Below are 13202 nucleotides of genomic sequence, written 5' to 3'. Positions count from 1 at the left end.
TGAGTATCTCACTTGTGCTCCATTGTGGTCAACCTTAACTTTCGACTTTGTCCGGGTCTCACACAACAAGATACATGTGGTTGGCATGTTAGTCTTTTAGGTGCTAGATTTCACTGAAATCTTAAAAAGAATCTGGTTGTATTGATAGGATTTTTTTTTATTGTAAACAGATTTTATTTGTCAAAATAGCACAAGTAATGCAGACCTCTGAATCAAAGAGACAGCTGCCACATGTAAAATACAAAACATTGACTTTGACCTCTTTGCATATTTAAGGACAGGAGAATATGAAAGGCAATACAAATAAAATCAATTCCTGCAAACAAACAACTTCCCCACCCCCCAGCGCAACGTCTCCATATTACGGAACAACATATTACTGACCCAGGCTGCCATTAATCTACACTAGAGCTCAACATCCACAATACTATTTTCTACTGAGGAATCGTGAGCCACACATAAGGGAGTGCTAAGAAATGGGAGAGGGATACTGGTTACTCTAGATCTCGACTCTGGCCCCCTGTGGCGGCTCCGGCTCTAGGCCTCGATAATCCACCCAGCGCCTCCAGATCTTATAGTGCTTCCTAGGGCACTCTCTAGCCTCAAAAATGGGGAGCTCGAGGCCCACACAAAAGGGACTGATAGATTTTGGAGATCTTATGGTGTAGGAGGTCCCCCATAAAAACCTTAGCCGGGCCAAACTCCGGCAGCAAGTCGAGACCCTCCAGGCTGGGAGCAAAAGCATGCAGAAATTGTAAATATTTAAAGAACTGAAAGCCGTCTGGATGTCTTGAAAGGATTTCAACACCATGCCGTGCATAGCGTCCCCCAGAGTAGATATCCCGATGTTATCCCAATCGCGAAACCCGGAGAGACTCAGCAACTGCTGAAAACTTCTGGTTTGCCATAATGGGGTCTCCCTAGTCAATCTTTTCCACCAGCCCATCTTCAGCAATGCCTGCCTCCAGATTTATAAAACAATCTGCGTGACAGGCAGAAGGAGACGCCTCAACGGAGCTGAGTAAAGAATAGTGTGTAGGGACTGGTCCCCCAAGCAGCGCCGCTCCACGGCATACGCTGGGTCTGCCCTAAGACAAATAGATGCAATGAAGCATAATAGGACCAAATATCAGAGGTTGCCAGTCCCCCGCTATATGTAGATAGGAAGCACGTCCAGACTGCCACCATCACCGTCCCACCCTCCCAAAGGAACTGTTCCAGAACTGAATTCACCTGCCGGAACCACCGTGGGTTAATCGGATAGGGATGATTTTTTAATTGATACAGTAGTCGCGGGGTGACACTATCTTAAAGATGGCTTACCGGCCGTAGATGGACAGGGTCATGTGGAACCGGGTCTTAATGTCCTCACGCACCCGCTCCATACAGGTGCAAGATTATTTTCCCAGGGCGTGGTGGGAGAATCAGACAAATACACCCCCAAATATTTCATGCCCCCTTGTACCACCTGTACAGACGACGCCCAAGAACCAAGCTAGCCCGACCTCCCAACACCCACAGGGTGGACTTCTGAGGGTTCATATATAAAGCAGATGTTTCCCTGAAGATCTGCATAATACGCAACAGCAGAGGGCCCGTTCGTTCTCGGTTGGTAGGAAAGAACAAAACATCCTCTGCATAAAGGGTGATGCGATCGGACAGTCCATGCGCCCATTCAAACGAGGACACCTGAACGTCCATCCGAAACCAAGCAGCCAAGGGTTCCATTGCTGAAGCAAAAAGATATGGGGCTAATGGACACCCCTGCATGGTACTCCGCCCGATAGGGAATGCAGAAGAAACAAAGCCTGCCACTCGCACCAAGGCCGGTAAGTCAGTAGGCAAGAGGGTGAGGTAGGACAAAAAACGCGGTCCAATATTCAGTCACCGCAGTAGCACAAATAAATAGACCCAACTCAAGGAGTCAAACGCCCGGACCATATCTGCCAACAGAAGCGCAGCCCGTTCCCCCAGTCCCTGGATCGTCAAGACTGCCACATGAGCCTGCCTAATATTATTGCGTGTTGCACACTGGGACATAAACCTAGCTTGGTCCGGGTGTACCAGTAAGGCTATGTGAAGGCAGAGGCGATTCGCCAAAGCTTTAGCTAATATCTTGGCTTCCAAGTTCAGGAGGGAGATAGGGTGATACGAGGCGTGGTGCTCCGGCGGTCTACCAGGCTTATGAAAAACTACTATCTCCGCATGTTTCCAGTCGCTGGGCAGACACCCCCAGTCCCTAGCCTCCTCCACCACCCTGCGGTAGTGGGGTCCCAGCTGCAAAAAATATTTTTTTTTTAATTTGCAGGGAAAGCCTTTAGGGCCTGGGGCCTTGCCAGATTTAGGATCACCCAAGGCCACCTCAGTTCTTCTTCAGTAAGCGGGCCTTCCAATGTTTCCCTAACCACATCCGAGAGTGCCTTCTGTGGGAGATCTTCCAAGAAACAATCAATGACTTCCGCTGGGAGGCATTCCGTAGGGGCATATAACTGAGCATAATACTCTGCAAAACTGCATGCAATAGCCGACGTGCCTGACACAGGTAGCCCATCCGACCCCACAATGCCCGGAAGGGCCTGGGGGCGAATCGAACCCTGACACAATCGGTGCAGCATTTTACTAGATTTGTCACCCCATTGGTAGATCCTACTATGTGTAGTAAGCCAGGCCTGTCAAGCCTCATATAAGCGGATATGAGAATATTTCTGCTGCGCTAGAAGTAACCGATGTTGAGCCAGCCGCCCACCTTCCTCTCTGGCGTGCGCCTCCAACTTAAGAATAGTAGCTTCCGCTCGAACCAGGGCCTCTTTATGCCGTCTTTGGGCCGCAGCGCAAAATGAAATATCTACCCCTTGAATGGTGGGCTTCAAGGCCTCCCAAAGAGTCCCAGCCCCCAAGACCGATCCCAAGTTAATGGCCAAATATTGATCAAGCGCATCTTCTATTCGTTCCTTGTAGTCCTCCTTCTGAAGTTTCCAGATTGATAGGCGCCATCGGAATGGCCCACAGGCTCCCCCGTCTCGTATAGTAAGTGCCACTGGAGAGGGGTCAGAAAGTCCCCACGGCAGAATGTCCGCCGCTGCCACTCTGCTGTCAAAGACCCATGGGATGAACAGATAATCTAGGCGGGAAAAGGAACCATGGACTGCAGAAAGATATGTAAAGCCCTGCATATTACCATGCATCCTGCGCCATGGGTCGACCCAATCAAGACTCGTCACTAAGGAGTACTGTTTAGTAGAATGGTGGGCCTCAGATAAACATTGACCTCCATCTATCTCTGGCCACATCCATCACACCATTCCAATCCCCTCCCACCACCGCAAGGCCCTCGGGTATATCTGTCCACAGGGTCAGAATCTTTTCCGCCAACCCTAAGGAAAGAGGTGGGGGCATAGACGCTCCCAGTACCAAAATCTCACCCCCTACCATGCCCTGTACAAACAAGTATCTGCCCTGCAGATCTCAGCAAGTCTTAACATGTGTGTATGCAATCCTACGGTATATTAAAATAGCAACCCGTCTGGAACTCCTCACAAACCCGGGATGAAAGACCTGTGCAAATCCGAGGCGCTGAAAGTATACTGCCTTGGTCCCCATTAGGTGGGTCTCCTGCAACAATAATACATCTGTGCAGGCTCACTTGGCTGACTTCAGAATAGCCCCTGTTTGATCTTGTCTGGTGCCCCTCTAACATTCCAGCCACGAACCCGAATAAGACCAGGGGCCTCCTGTATACTAACAGTACCATGGCAGCAGCAAGAATCTTCCACAATACGTAACAGAACACAAGTAGACAGTGCAGCAACCCCACAACCCCCCCTAAAAAAACACACCCCACAACTCCCCCCCTACCCTGTACCTCCAAAACAATGAAGTACCTGTCGCGGCAGGCAGAGCAGCCTGACCCCAACAGGAGGTCCCACCCCACATTCACCAACTGATTCCCAAATCACAGCCCATTGTCTGGTGGCCTTCTCTCCTTCTGTGGAGCCCCATTGAGAGACTGGCCAACCTACATGCCACTTCGGCCTATAAACAATACTCGAATTTGGAAAGTAGCATGGTCATACTGGTATCAGTCCGATGAGACACATGGCCGATAAACGGACCCCTCCTGGGCCATGGGACCTGCAGACTGTGAGCGGCGCCTGGATTTGGAGCGTCTACCCCTTCTTCCCCTCGGCCCGTGCTGATTCCCGGCAGGCCCACCTGAAGAGGAGTGGGATTCTGTTCCCAGGGGAGAGTGAGGACGCAGCCGCACAGTTTCATCTATCCAGTGAAATACATCCTGCGGTGTGTCAAAGAAGTGGGTGCGGGACCGGTATACTACATACAGCCTGGCCGGATAAAGTAGAGCATAAGGGAGCTTGAGTTCACGGACGCTAACCTTGGTGGCTAGGAACGACGGCCGCCGCTTTTGCACCAACTTAGTATAGTCCAGAAAAAATAAGATGCGTGAACAGCAATAGCTCCTTTGCCCGGGCCTATTTCAGGATGGTGTCCCTGTCGTGGTAATTGAGGAGCTTGGCGATGACAGTCCGCGTGCACCCGGAGTGGGGGGCTTCTGCTTCAGAGCCCTGTGAGCACGTTCCACCACGAAGCAAGTCAATAGTTCCCCAGAAGGGACCCAGCCCACAAGCCAGTCCGTAAGAAACTGCTCCATATTCCCCTTTTCGCAGTCCTGCGGAAAACCAACAAAGCGCAGGTTGTTGAGTTGCGCCCTCCACTCCATGTCTTCCACTCTCAGTGCTAGGCCCCGTTGGGTAGTCTCTAGTGACGATACTTTCTGCTGCAGAGTGGCGACCACATCTTTTATACCCAAGATTCTTGGCTCTGTCTCTGAAATGCGAGCTACTGCATTCCTCAGGTCCTGGCGTAGGAGCATTACATCGGAGCCGACCGCCCCGATCTTGGCTTCCAAGGCGTCTCTGGATTGCTTAATGGCGGCCATGAGGGCTGCATTATCTGTTATAGCATTTTCAGACCCCCCGGGCAGCGCCGCCAGACCCCCTGGCCCATGAATTTATCCATGGTACTGTTTAGCTGAGCCACCGCTGGGTTTGTCTCTGGTCATAGTGGCCCAATCACTGCTACCGACACCGGCCGGAAAACCTCCAGGAGGGGACAATGTAGCCATTCCGATGGAGGTCGGGGTCCCACTCCCGGTGTCATCTAGGTGGAGGCAGGCCGCTCCCCAAACCGCCTTTTGTCTTGCCGGCCCTGCTGAACCTCCCAAAGGCACCCCCGAAATGTGGTACACCCCCTGCGGCCCGACAAGGCCGCCGAACCCCTGGTGGTGCTACCCCCAAAGAGATTACAAATGGGAGGAATAAGAGGAGGGGTGAGATGAAGGAGTGGGAGGAGTCCGCCGCTGCCGGGCATCCTCCCAGGAAGTGCGGCGGTACTCATGTGCTGGGTGCCTGATTAGTAGAAACCCCGGCTATCCCAGGAGGCCCCCTCTCCCCAGGAGCTGCCCAGGCTGGAGCTGAGGCACCAAGATGGCGGCCAGCCGGCCGCATCCCGCACTCCCAATGTCTCCACCAATCAGCACTGCGACCGGAGCAGGCCGCCGACAGAATCCACTCCCTCGGCTGGGAACTGAAGGACCACCAATGTTGCAGGGCGAGCCCTGCACCGCAAGCCCCGCACCCCCACTTTGGCCACGGCTGCGGTCGGGCAACGTGGCAAGGACGCTGCGGCTGAGGATACGGCCGCATCGCACACGCATGCCGCCGCCGATCACCCCACCTCCGCCTGCGAACCTACGGCAGCTCCAAAAATCAGCTCCGAGGCAGTTCTCAGCGGGAGATGTTAGCAGGGCAGTCCAGGGACCAAGTTGAAAGCCAAATAGGCAGGATATTGTAAGGATCAATGTGAGGCTGGACGGAGCACACTCAGCTCACATCTGCCATGCTGGCCTGCCATGCCACGCCCCTAATAGGATCTAATTTTGTTTTGGTGCTATTTTATTTATTAAAATGTATCTTTTTTTTAAAATTAGGTTTGGATTTTCCTTGTGTTGTGTTTTCACTTTATTACTATTTGCTGCATAAAAACTTTACACATTGACACTAAGTTTTAAAGCTTTTGAACCATGCTACCAGATGGCTAAGCACAGGTAAATTCAGTGACTTTTGTGGTTCATGCTGACAATGATTCTGGTTGTTGCTTGAGTAGCATTTCATCCAACTCAAACAATAACCCTATTTCTTACAGTATTGTAACTCAGTATTTTAAACAGAAGAAGAAGGGCTATGACCTGTTCACATTCTTAAGCTAAAATATGCTTCGTCCACACTGTTAGAAATGGGGTTTCTGGTTGGCAGAGGTATGCACCCTGTCCAAGCAGGAACCACATTCCCAGTCAGGGTAAGGGTAGTACACACTTAAAGTTTACCTATGCTCACCCTCTGGTAGCTTGGCACAGAGCAGTCAGGCTAAACTAAAGAGGCAATGTGTAAATTATTTGTGCACACATACAGTAACACAGCAAAAACATCACAAAAGTACTCCACACCAGTTTAGACTAATAGCCAATATTTATCTGGGTAAAACAAGACCAAGTCAAGATATTAATTTTTCAAGATTAACTCAAAATGCAGTGCTTAGAAGCCATTACCTCCTCATTAGCCTTCCTCAACACCTGAGTTACACAATGATCTTCAGCTCCGCAACAGAACTTTCAAAGTAATTTTACGCACCAGTCCTCCCATCCCTCCCCAACATAGCCGGCCACGTTCACCCCTGACCCAGTACAAGTGGAAGCACGAGCTACCGCACTTCCTGTTTTTTTGTTCTGGCCTGCAGACTCTCTGAGCACGATTTTCAGGCAATTGGTGTGAGGTTACGCCTTAGCTGGCCCTAACGCCCGGGGTGGAGGCCCTGCGAAGCGGGCTCTTGTTGTACCCCTTATTTTTACCTTATTCTACTGGGTTTTCGGTGAAGGCTCGGCAGAGCATGCTCATTGTGGAGGTTGGAAGCCCTGCTACAGCGGGCTAATTCTGGGGTGTGTGGGCCATGCACCGCAGTCGGTGGTTGTGGCACTGCTCCAAAACCTGCCCCTTTTTTTTCATAGAAAAGTCCGGACTATCCGAGGGGGCCTGCAATTGTTGACTTTTGTGGAGACTTGGGAACGGTCTGTCTCCGACCACTGGATCCTGCATATTGTCAGGGAGGGTTACTCGATTGTCTTCAACTCTCCACCCCCAGTATTCTTTGTCCACACTCTCTCACCATCTCCTTCGCCAAAGCGGGAGGCACTTTTGGTGGGTGTTGGGGATCTTCTTGAGAAAGGGGCTATTCGTCCTGCTCCAGCCTGTAAAAGGGGTCAAGGGGTCAACTCCATTCTTTTTCTGGTAAGGAAGGTTTCCGGGGACTTCCATCCTGTGCTGGATTTGAAAAGGCTGGACTTGTTTGTCCTTCATGTTAAGTTTAAGATGCTGTCTGTGCAGGAGATCCTTCCCTTACTGGTTCAGGGGGATGTGGTTGTAGTGTAGTTCCAAAATCCCTAATAGGCTCTGCTCATTGGAATAATATACACTAGAGATTTGACATAGATCTGAGGTCAGTGTGTCTCTATCGATTACAGTCAACTTAATTGTGTATGCCAGCTAACTCAGAGTGTGAGAAGTTGGCCCGATATGCAACGTTCGCTATTCTAGCGACCGCTATGTATCGTTCCAACGACCCTTATGGTGTTTGGTTGTAAGTCAACCTATAGACCAGCTATCCTAGTAGCGTGGATACGAGCAGTCTAAGGCTAAAGACTCGAGAGGGCGCGTTAAGCCAGCTGTTTACCACACATGTACCCCTTGAACACCCAGTGAAAGGACACCACACAAGTGTTATGAAAATAAACAGTATATTTATTAAGAATCACAACAGCCCTGTACTCTTTATGAGGACAGGGTACTAAGCACAAACCAAATCTCTTAGGCAAATACTTCAAGTGCACAATTAAAACAAGTGTCCGAGGACACGGAAAGTTAAGGTCTCGGGCGGACCCGATAAGGCAAGTCGGAAGCGAGGGACTCAGGACCCTAGAGTAAAGAGGCTATGCAGGCACCGAAATGCCGAGTTACCTAGCCACGAGGGCTGCGGCTGCACAAGTCTTACAGGCGTCGGGGTCTTCGCTGACGAGCCAGGGGCCGGAAGAAAAGGAGTTGCTGGCCGGCGAACAGTGATGAATAGTTCGTAGAGATCCAAGCCTGGATCAGAGATCGTTGACACCTGAAAGCAGAGGGGACCAAGTTCGTACTACTAGCCAGTAGTCAGAGGGTACCAGAAGGGCACCGGTTGGCCGTCACCTCGACTAGGTGAGTGGGCGACGCTAGGCTCTGCAGTCTCACGGACCAGGAGGCGTTGTCGGCGACCACGGTGGAGGTGCGAGCTGTCCCACGAAGGATGATGCTGTCGGCGTCGCTGGGCCCAGGATGGGGCAACAAGCCTTGGCAGATCTCAGGGCCACGTGGTGGGCCTAAGATGGCGTCTTGAGGGGACCAGGAGGGTCCGGGTTGCTTCTCGCAAAGATGGAAGCAAGGGCCAGTCTGGAGCAACCAGACCAGCAGAGTTGAGTGTCGGATGTCGTCACAGAAGGGCACAAGCCAGCGGCTAGTGACCAGACAACGTGCTGAGCAGCGAGCTGAAGGGCCCCACGCAGATCGTGGAGATGCTGGGAGACTGCACTTCGGTGCTGGAGCGGCTCAGGGTCGGGGCTTCTCGGACCCCAGAGCACTCACCAGAGAGTTACCTCGATGGTCGTGCTGGTTTAAGAAAGCGTGCAGGTTTTGATGATGGCCGGTCCCTCGAGGTCTCGTCGCACCCACAGATCACAGCTGAGCTGATGACGTGGGTAGAGGTCAGAGGTGCCAGGGAAGCCGGTTCTCGTCGAGCTGGGCCGTCGGATTCCTTGAGGAAGGACTTACAGCAAACCGCAGAGTTCTTAGGTGGTGCCCGCTGATGCAGGGTGACTACTCCTTAGTCACAAGGGAGAAATCTTGAGAAGAGTCTCGAAGTCCTTTCGTAGAAAGTATTCTTGATTCAAAGATGATCTAATTTTGAAGGGTCCCCGCTCCGGCCTTTATTCTAAAGAAAGGGGTGGGTACATGACTAGGTCCTGCCCTAAGGGTAGGGCCAGGAAGGGGGGTAGTTACACCCCTCTCCCCTGCCGGACTTTCCCCAGGCCAGGGCTGTCGCCCCTGGAACTGGTTCTGACCGGCAGATGCGTAGTGAGCACCGGGGTGCCACTCCGCAGTCACCTTCTCGCAAAAGCCCTACCTACCCAGAATACACAAACCCTGTCTGGGACGGTGCGAACACCGCCCTCGACAGGAAACCCTTTGTCCAAGCGCTCCTCGCTGGAAGGACTCCCAGCAGCAGGAGGTCAGACTCGTGTCTGTGGTGGCAGCATCCATTTTGTGGAGCTGAGGCTTTCGTTAACTTTAACCGGGGTTCACAGTTACGTACATGTCGTGTCCCTCTAGAAGGGCGGAATGCTAACCTCGTCGCCAGGGTTGGTGAGAGGGCAGCATCCGACTCGTATGACACCTTACTCGACATGCCTTGATAACGCGACACCGTAGTTACCGATGTGGCACGCGTTATCATGGAACAGCCATTGGGTCTTTGCTCCGCAAGCTGCAACCGGCTCGGCTCCGGCCAGAACACAGTTCACACGAGCCCACGCACTCTGCCTTCAGGATTGTCAAGGCCTGCCATAGGAGTGACTGATAGGAACTCGGGTGTCCATTGTATAGTTAGATATAGAGCTACTATACCTAAAGCAAAGGGTGATTACACAACTTCGCCCCAGCTGTCATGCAGCCAGTTGTGTCAAATTTAGGAGGCCAGCCAGGGGTGGCATAATACATGCTGCAGCCCCTGGCGGCCCTGGGTACACCTATGCCCTGAGTTACAAGGTCTGATAAGGTGGCCCAGTACCAAATGGTAAATGCACCTAGGGTACATCTCGTAATTTAGAAAGAGAACAGCCAGGCTGTGGGTCTGATTAGCAGGCCCACAGCCAGAGAAAGTCGTAAACCAGTGAAACAAAAGCAAAAAATCTGGGTGATCATAGGATTGCAGACCCTACTCTCCTACATGACCCCGCCCCAAACGTCGGAACAATAAGCTAACCTTGACCAGGTGAGTCTTCTTGTTCTAAGTGGAAATATCTGGAGAGCCCATCGGCATTGCCATGATCAGTACCAGGTCTATGTTCCACTGTAAAGTCCATCCCCTGTAGGGAAATGGACCACCTAAGCAGTTTGGGGTTTTCACCCTTCATCTGATTTAGCCACAAGAGGGGCTTATGGTCGGTCTGAATCTTGAAGTGAGTGCCAAACAAGTATGGCCTCAGCTTCTTCAGGGCCCAAACCACAGCAAAGGCCTCCCTCTCAATAGCTGACCAATTCTTCTCTCTGGGGGTCAGCCTTCTGCTTATAAAAGCAATGGGCTGGTCTTGACCATCAAAATTCAGTTGAGAAAGAACAGCTCCCACACCCAACTCAGAAGCATCTGTTTGGACAATGAATGGTTTGGAGTAGTCCGGACTCTTGAGGATAGGCGCCGTGCACATGGCCTGCTTTAGGTCATCGAATGCTTTTTGACAGCTCGCTGTCCACTGAACCTTCTTTGGCATTTTCTTACTTGTCAGTTCGTTTAATGGTGTCACAATTGAACCATAGTTCCTGACAAACTTCCTATAGTAACCAGTCAGGCCCAAGAAAGCTCGAACCTGAGTCTGGGTGGTTGGAGGAGCCCAGTCCCTGATTGACTGTATCTTGCTCTCCAGTGGCTGAACCTGGCCTCCACCTACAAGGTGGCCCAGGTATACAACCTGTGTCTGCCCTATCTGGCACTTGGTGGCCTTGATAGTGAGGCCTGCTGCTTGCAGCGCCTCTAACGCTTTCCGCAGGTGGACCAGGTGATCCTCCCAGGTGGAGCTAAAGACAGCAATATCGTCAAGATACGCCGCACAGAAGTCATCCAGCCCAGTAAGGACTTGATTCACCAACCTTTGGAAGGTGGCAGGTGCATTTTTCAGACCAAAGGGCATCACCACGAACTGATAATGCCCACCAGGGGTTGAAAATGCGGTTTTAGGCTTGGCGTCCTCAGCTAACCTGATTTGCCAATACCCAGCTGTCAGGTCAAACGTACTTAAGTAGTTGGCCGAAGCCAATCTATCGATAAGCTCGTCTGCCCTTGGTATTGGGTGGGCGTCAGTCTTAGTGACTGCATTGAGACCCCTGTAGTCTACGCAAAACCTCATCTCTCTCTTACCACCCTGGGTGTGAGGTTTCGGCACTAGAACTACGGGACTAGCCCAAGGGCTATCCGAGGGTTCAATGACTCCCAGCTCCAACATTTTCTGCACTTCACTTTTGATGCAGTCTCTAACGTGATCATGCTGCCTGTAGATTTTACTCTTGACGGGCAAGCTGTCACCAGTGTCAACCTCATGGGTGCACCAATCGGTCTGACTGGGTGTTAGAGAAAACATATGTCTGAACGACTGAAGAACCTGTTTACAGTCGCTCTGTTGATGTTCGGAGAGGCTGCCACAAAAGACAACACCATCTACCGATCCATCGTCAGGATTCTGAGTGAGCAGGTCGGGGAGAGGGTCACTCTCCTCTTCCTGTCCCTCATCTAGGGCCATGAGCAAACTCATGTCCTTCCTGTCGACATATGCTTTTAGCCTGTTGACATGAAGCACCCTGTGGGGGCTCCGGGGAGTTCCCAGGTCGACCAGGTAGGTGACCTCTCCCTTTTTCTCCAGGATGGTGTAGGGCCCGGACCATTTGACCTTGAGTGCTGCTGGGGCCACTGGCTCCAACACCCACACCTTCTGTCCGGGCTGGTAAACAGTCAAGACAGCCTTTTGGTCATGCCAAGCTTTTTGGAGTTCTTGGCTGGCCTTAAGGTTTTCAGATGCCTTCTCCATGTATTCAGCCATCCGCGAGCGGAGGCCAAGCACATAGTCCACTATGTTGGCTGCAGGCTTTTTGAGAGGTCTCTCTCATCCTTCCTTCACCAAACACAGGGGTCCTCTTACAGGATGCCCGTACAAAAGTTCAAAAGGGCTGTAGCCAACCCCCTTCTGTGGGACTTCTCTGTAGGCGAACAAGAGGCAGGGGATCAGGACGTCCCATCTACGCCGAAGCTTTTCAGGTAGTCCATGAATCATCCCTTTAAGGGTCCGGTTGAATCTCTCAACAAGCCCATTGCATTGTGGATGATAGGGTGTAGTGAACTTGTAGTTGACACCACATTCCTTCCACATAGCAGTTAAGTAGCTCGACATAAAGTTTGCACCTCTGTCGGAGACGACCTCCTTAGGGAAGCCCACTCTGGAGAACACTCCAACTAGGGCTCTTGCCACAACAGGTGCTGTAGTGGTCCTAAGGGGAATAGCTTCAGGATACCTGGTGGCATGATCCACTACCACCAGTATAAACTTGTGCCCTGATGCTGTTGGTGGTTCCATGGGACCGACGATGTCGATCCCCACCCGTTCAAAGGGCACCCCCACCACAGGCATTGGTATAAGGGGGGCCTTTGTCGTGCCACCTGACTTACCACTGGCTTGGCAAGTGACACAGGAGCGGCAAAACTCCTTGGTATCTTCGTTCATGTGAGGCCAGTGAAAGTGTGAGACAAGCCTGTCCCACGTTTTCGTCTGGCCTAAGTGACCTGCTAAGGGAATCTCGTGGGCCAAGGTAAGTAGGAAACCACGCTGAGACAAGGGTACGACCAGCCTCCTGGTCATGCCAGGCTTGGGGTCTCTTGACTCAGTGTACAGGAGTCCATCTTCCCAGTATACCTTGTGGGTACCTGTGGCGTTCCCAGCAGCCTCAGCAGCAGCCTGCTGTCTGAGGGGTTCAAGAGAAGGGCAGTCTAACTGGTCCTTCCCCAGGTCTTCACTTGAGGGTCCCCCTGAACCCAAGAATTCAACTTGATCAAGTTCGAATTCCCTAGGCTCAGTTTCCCTCAATTCCTGTAGGTCAGCCTCCTCTGAGACTTGATCCACGACCTGGGGCAAGGGGGAAGGCGCAGCCTTAACCCTACCGCTCCTTTTCTTGGGAGGTGTCTGGTCCGTTGTTCCAGGATCCAGCACCTGTTCAGTGGGGCACTTCCTGACCTGTGACCTGGTCACGGCGAACACATGTGCTGGCAAGCCTAACATTTCCATGTGA

General features: G+C 51.9%; 1 protein-coding gene across 1 annotated transcript in view; it reads right to left on the bottom strand.

Annotated features, from left to right (window-relative positions):
* Positions 1–2672: 2672 nt before the first annotated feature.
* Positions 2673–13202, bottom strand: part of LOC147664948 (uncharacterized) — a 105250-nt gene continuing 94720 nt past the window's right edge. The window contains exon 3 of the mRNA XM_086949867.1: positions 2673–3121. Coding sequence (XP_086805993.1) covers positions 2673–3121 — 449 coding nt within the window. The remainder of the gene's footprint in view (positions 3122–13202) is intronic.

The sequence above is a fragment of the Lissotriton vulgaris genome, unplaced genomic scaffold (assembly GCF_964263255.1).
Source record: "Lissotriton vulgaris unplaced genomic scaffold, aLisVul1.2 SCAFFOLD_1926, whole genome shotgun sequence".
In the NCBI taxonomy this organism is placed as follows: Eukaryota; Metazoa; Chordata; class Amphibia; order Caudata; family Salamandridae; genus Lissotriton; species Lissotriton vulgaris.
Note: the sequence above shows the minus strand (reverse complement) of the source record. Positions and strands in the feature narration are given on the sequence as shown.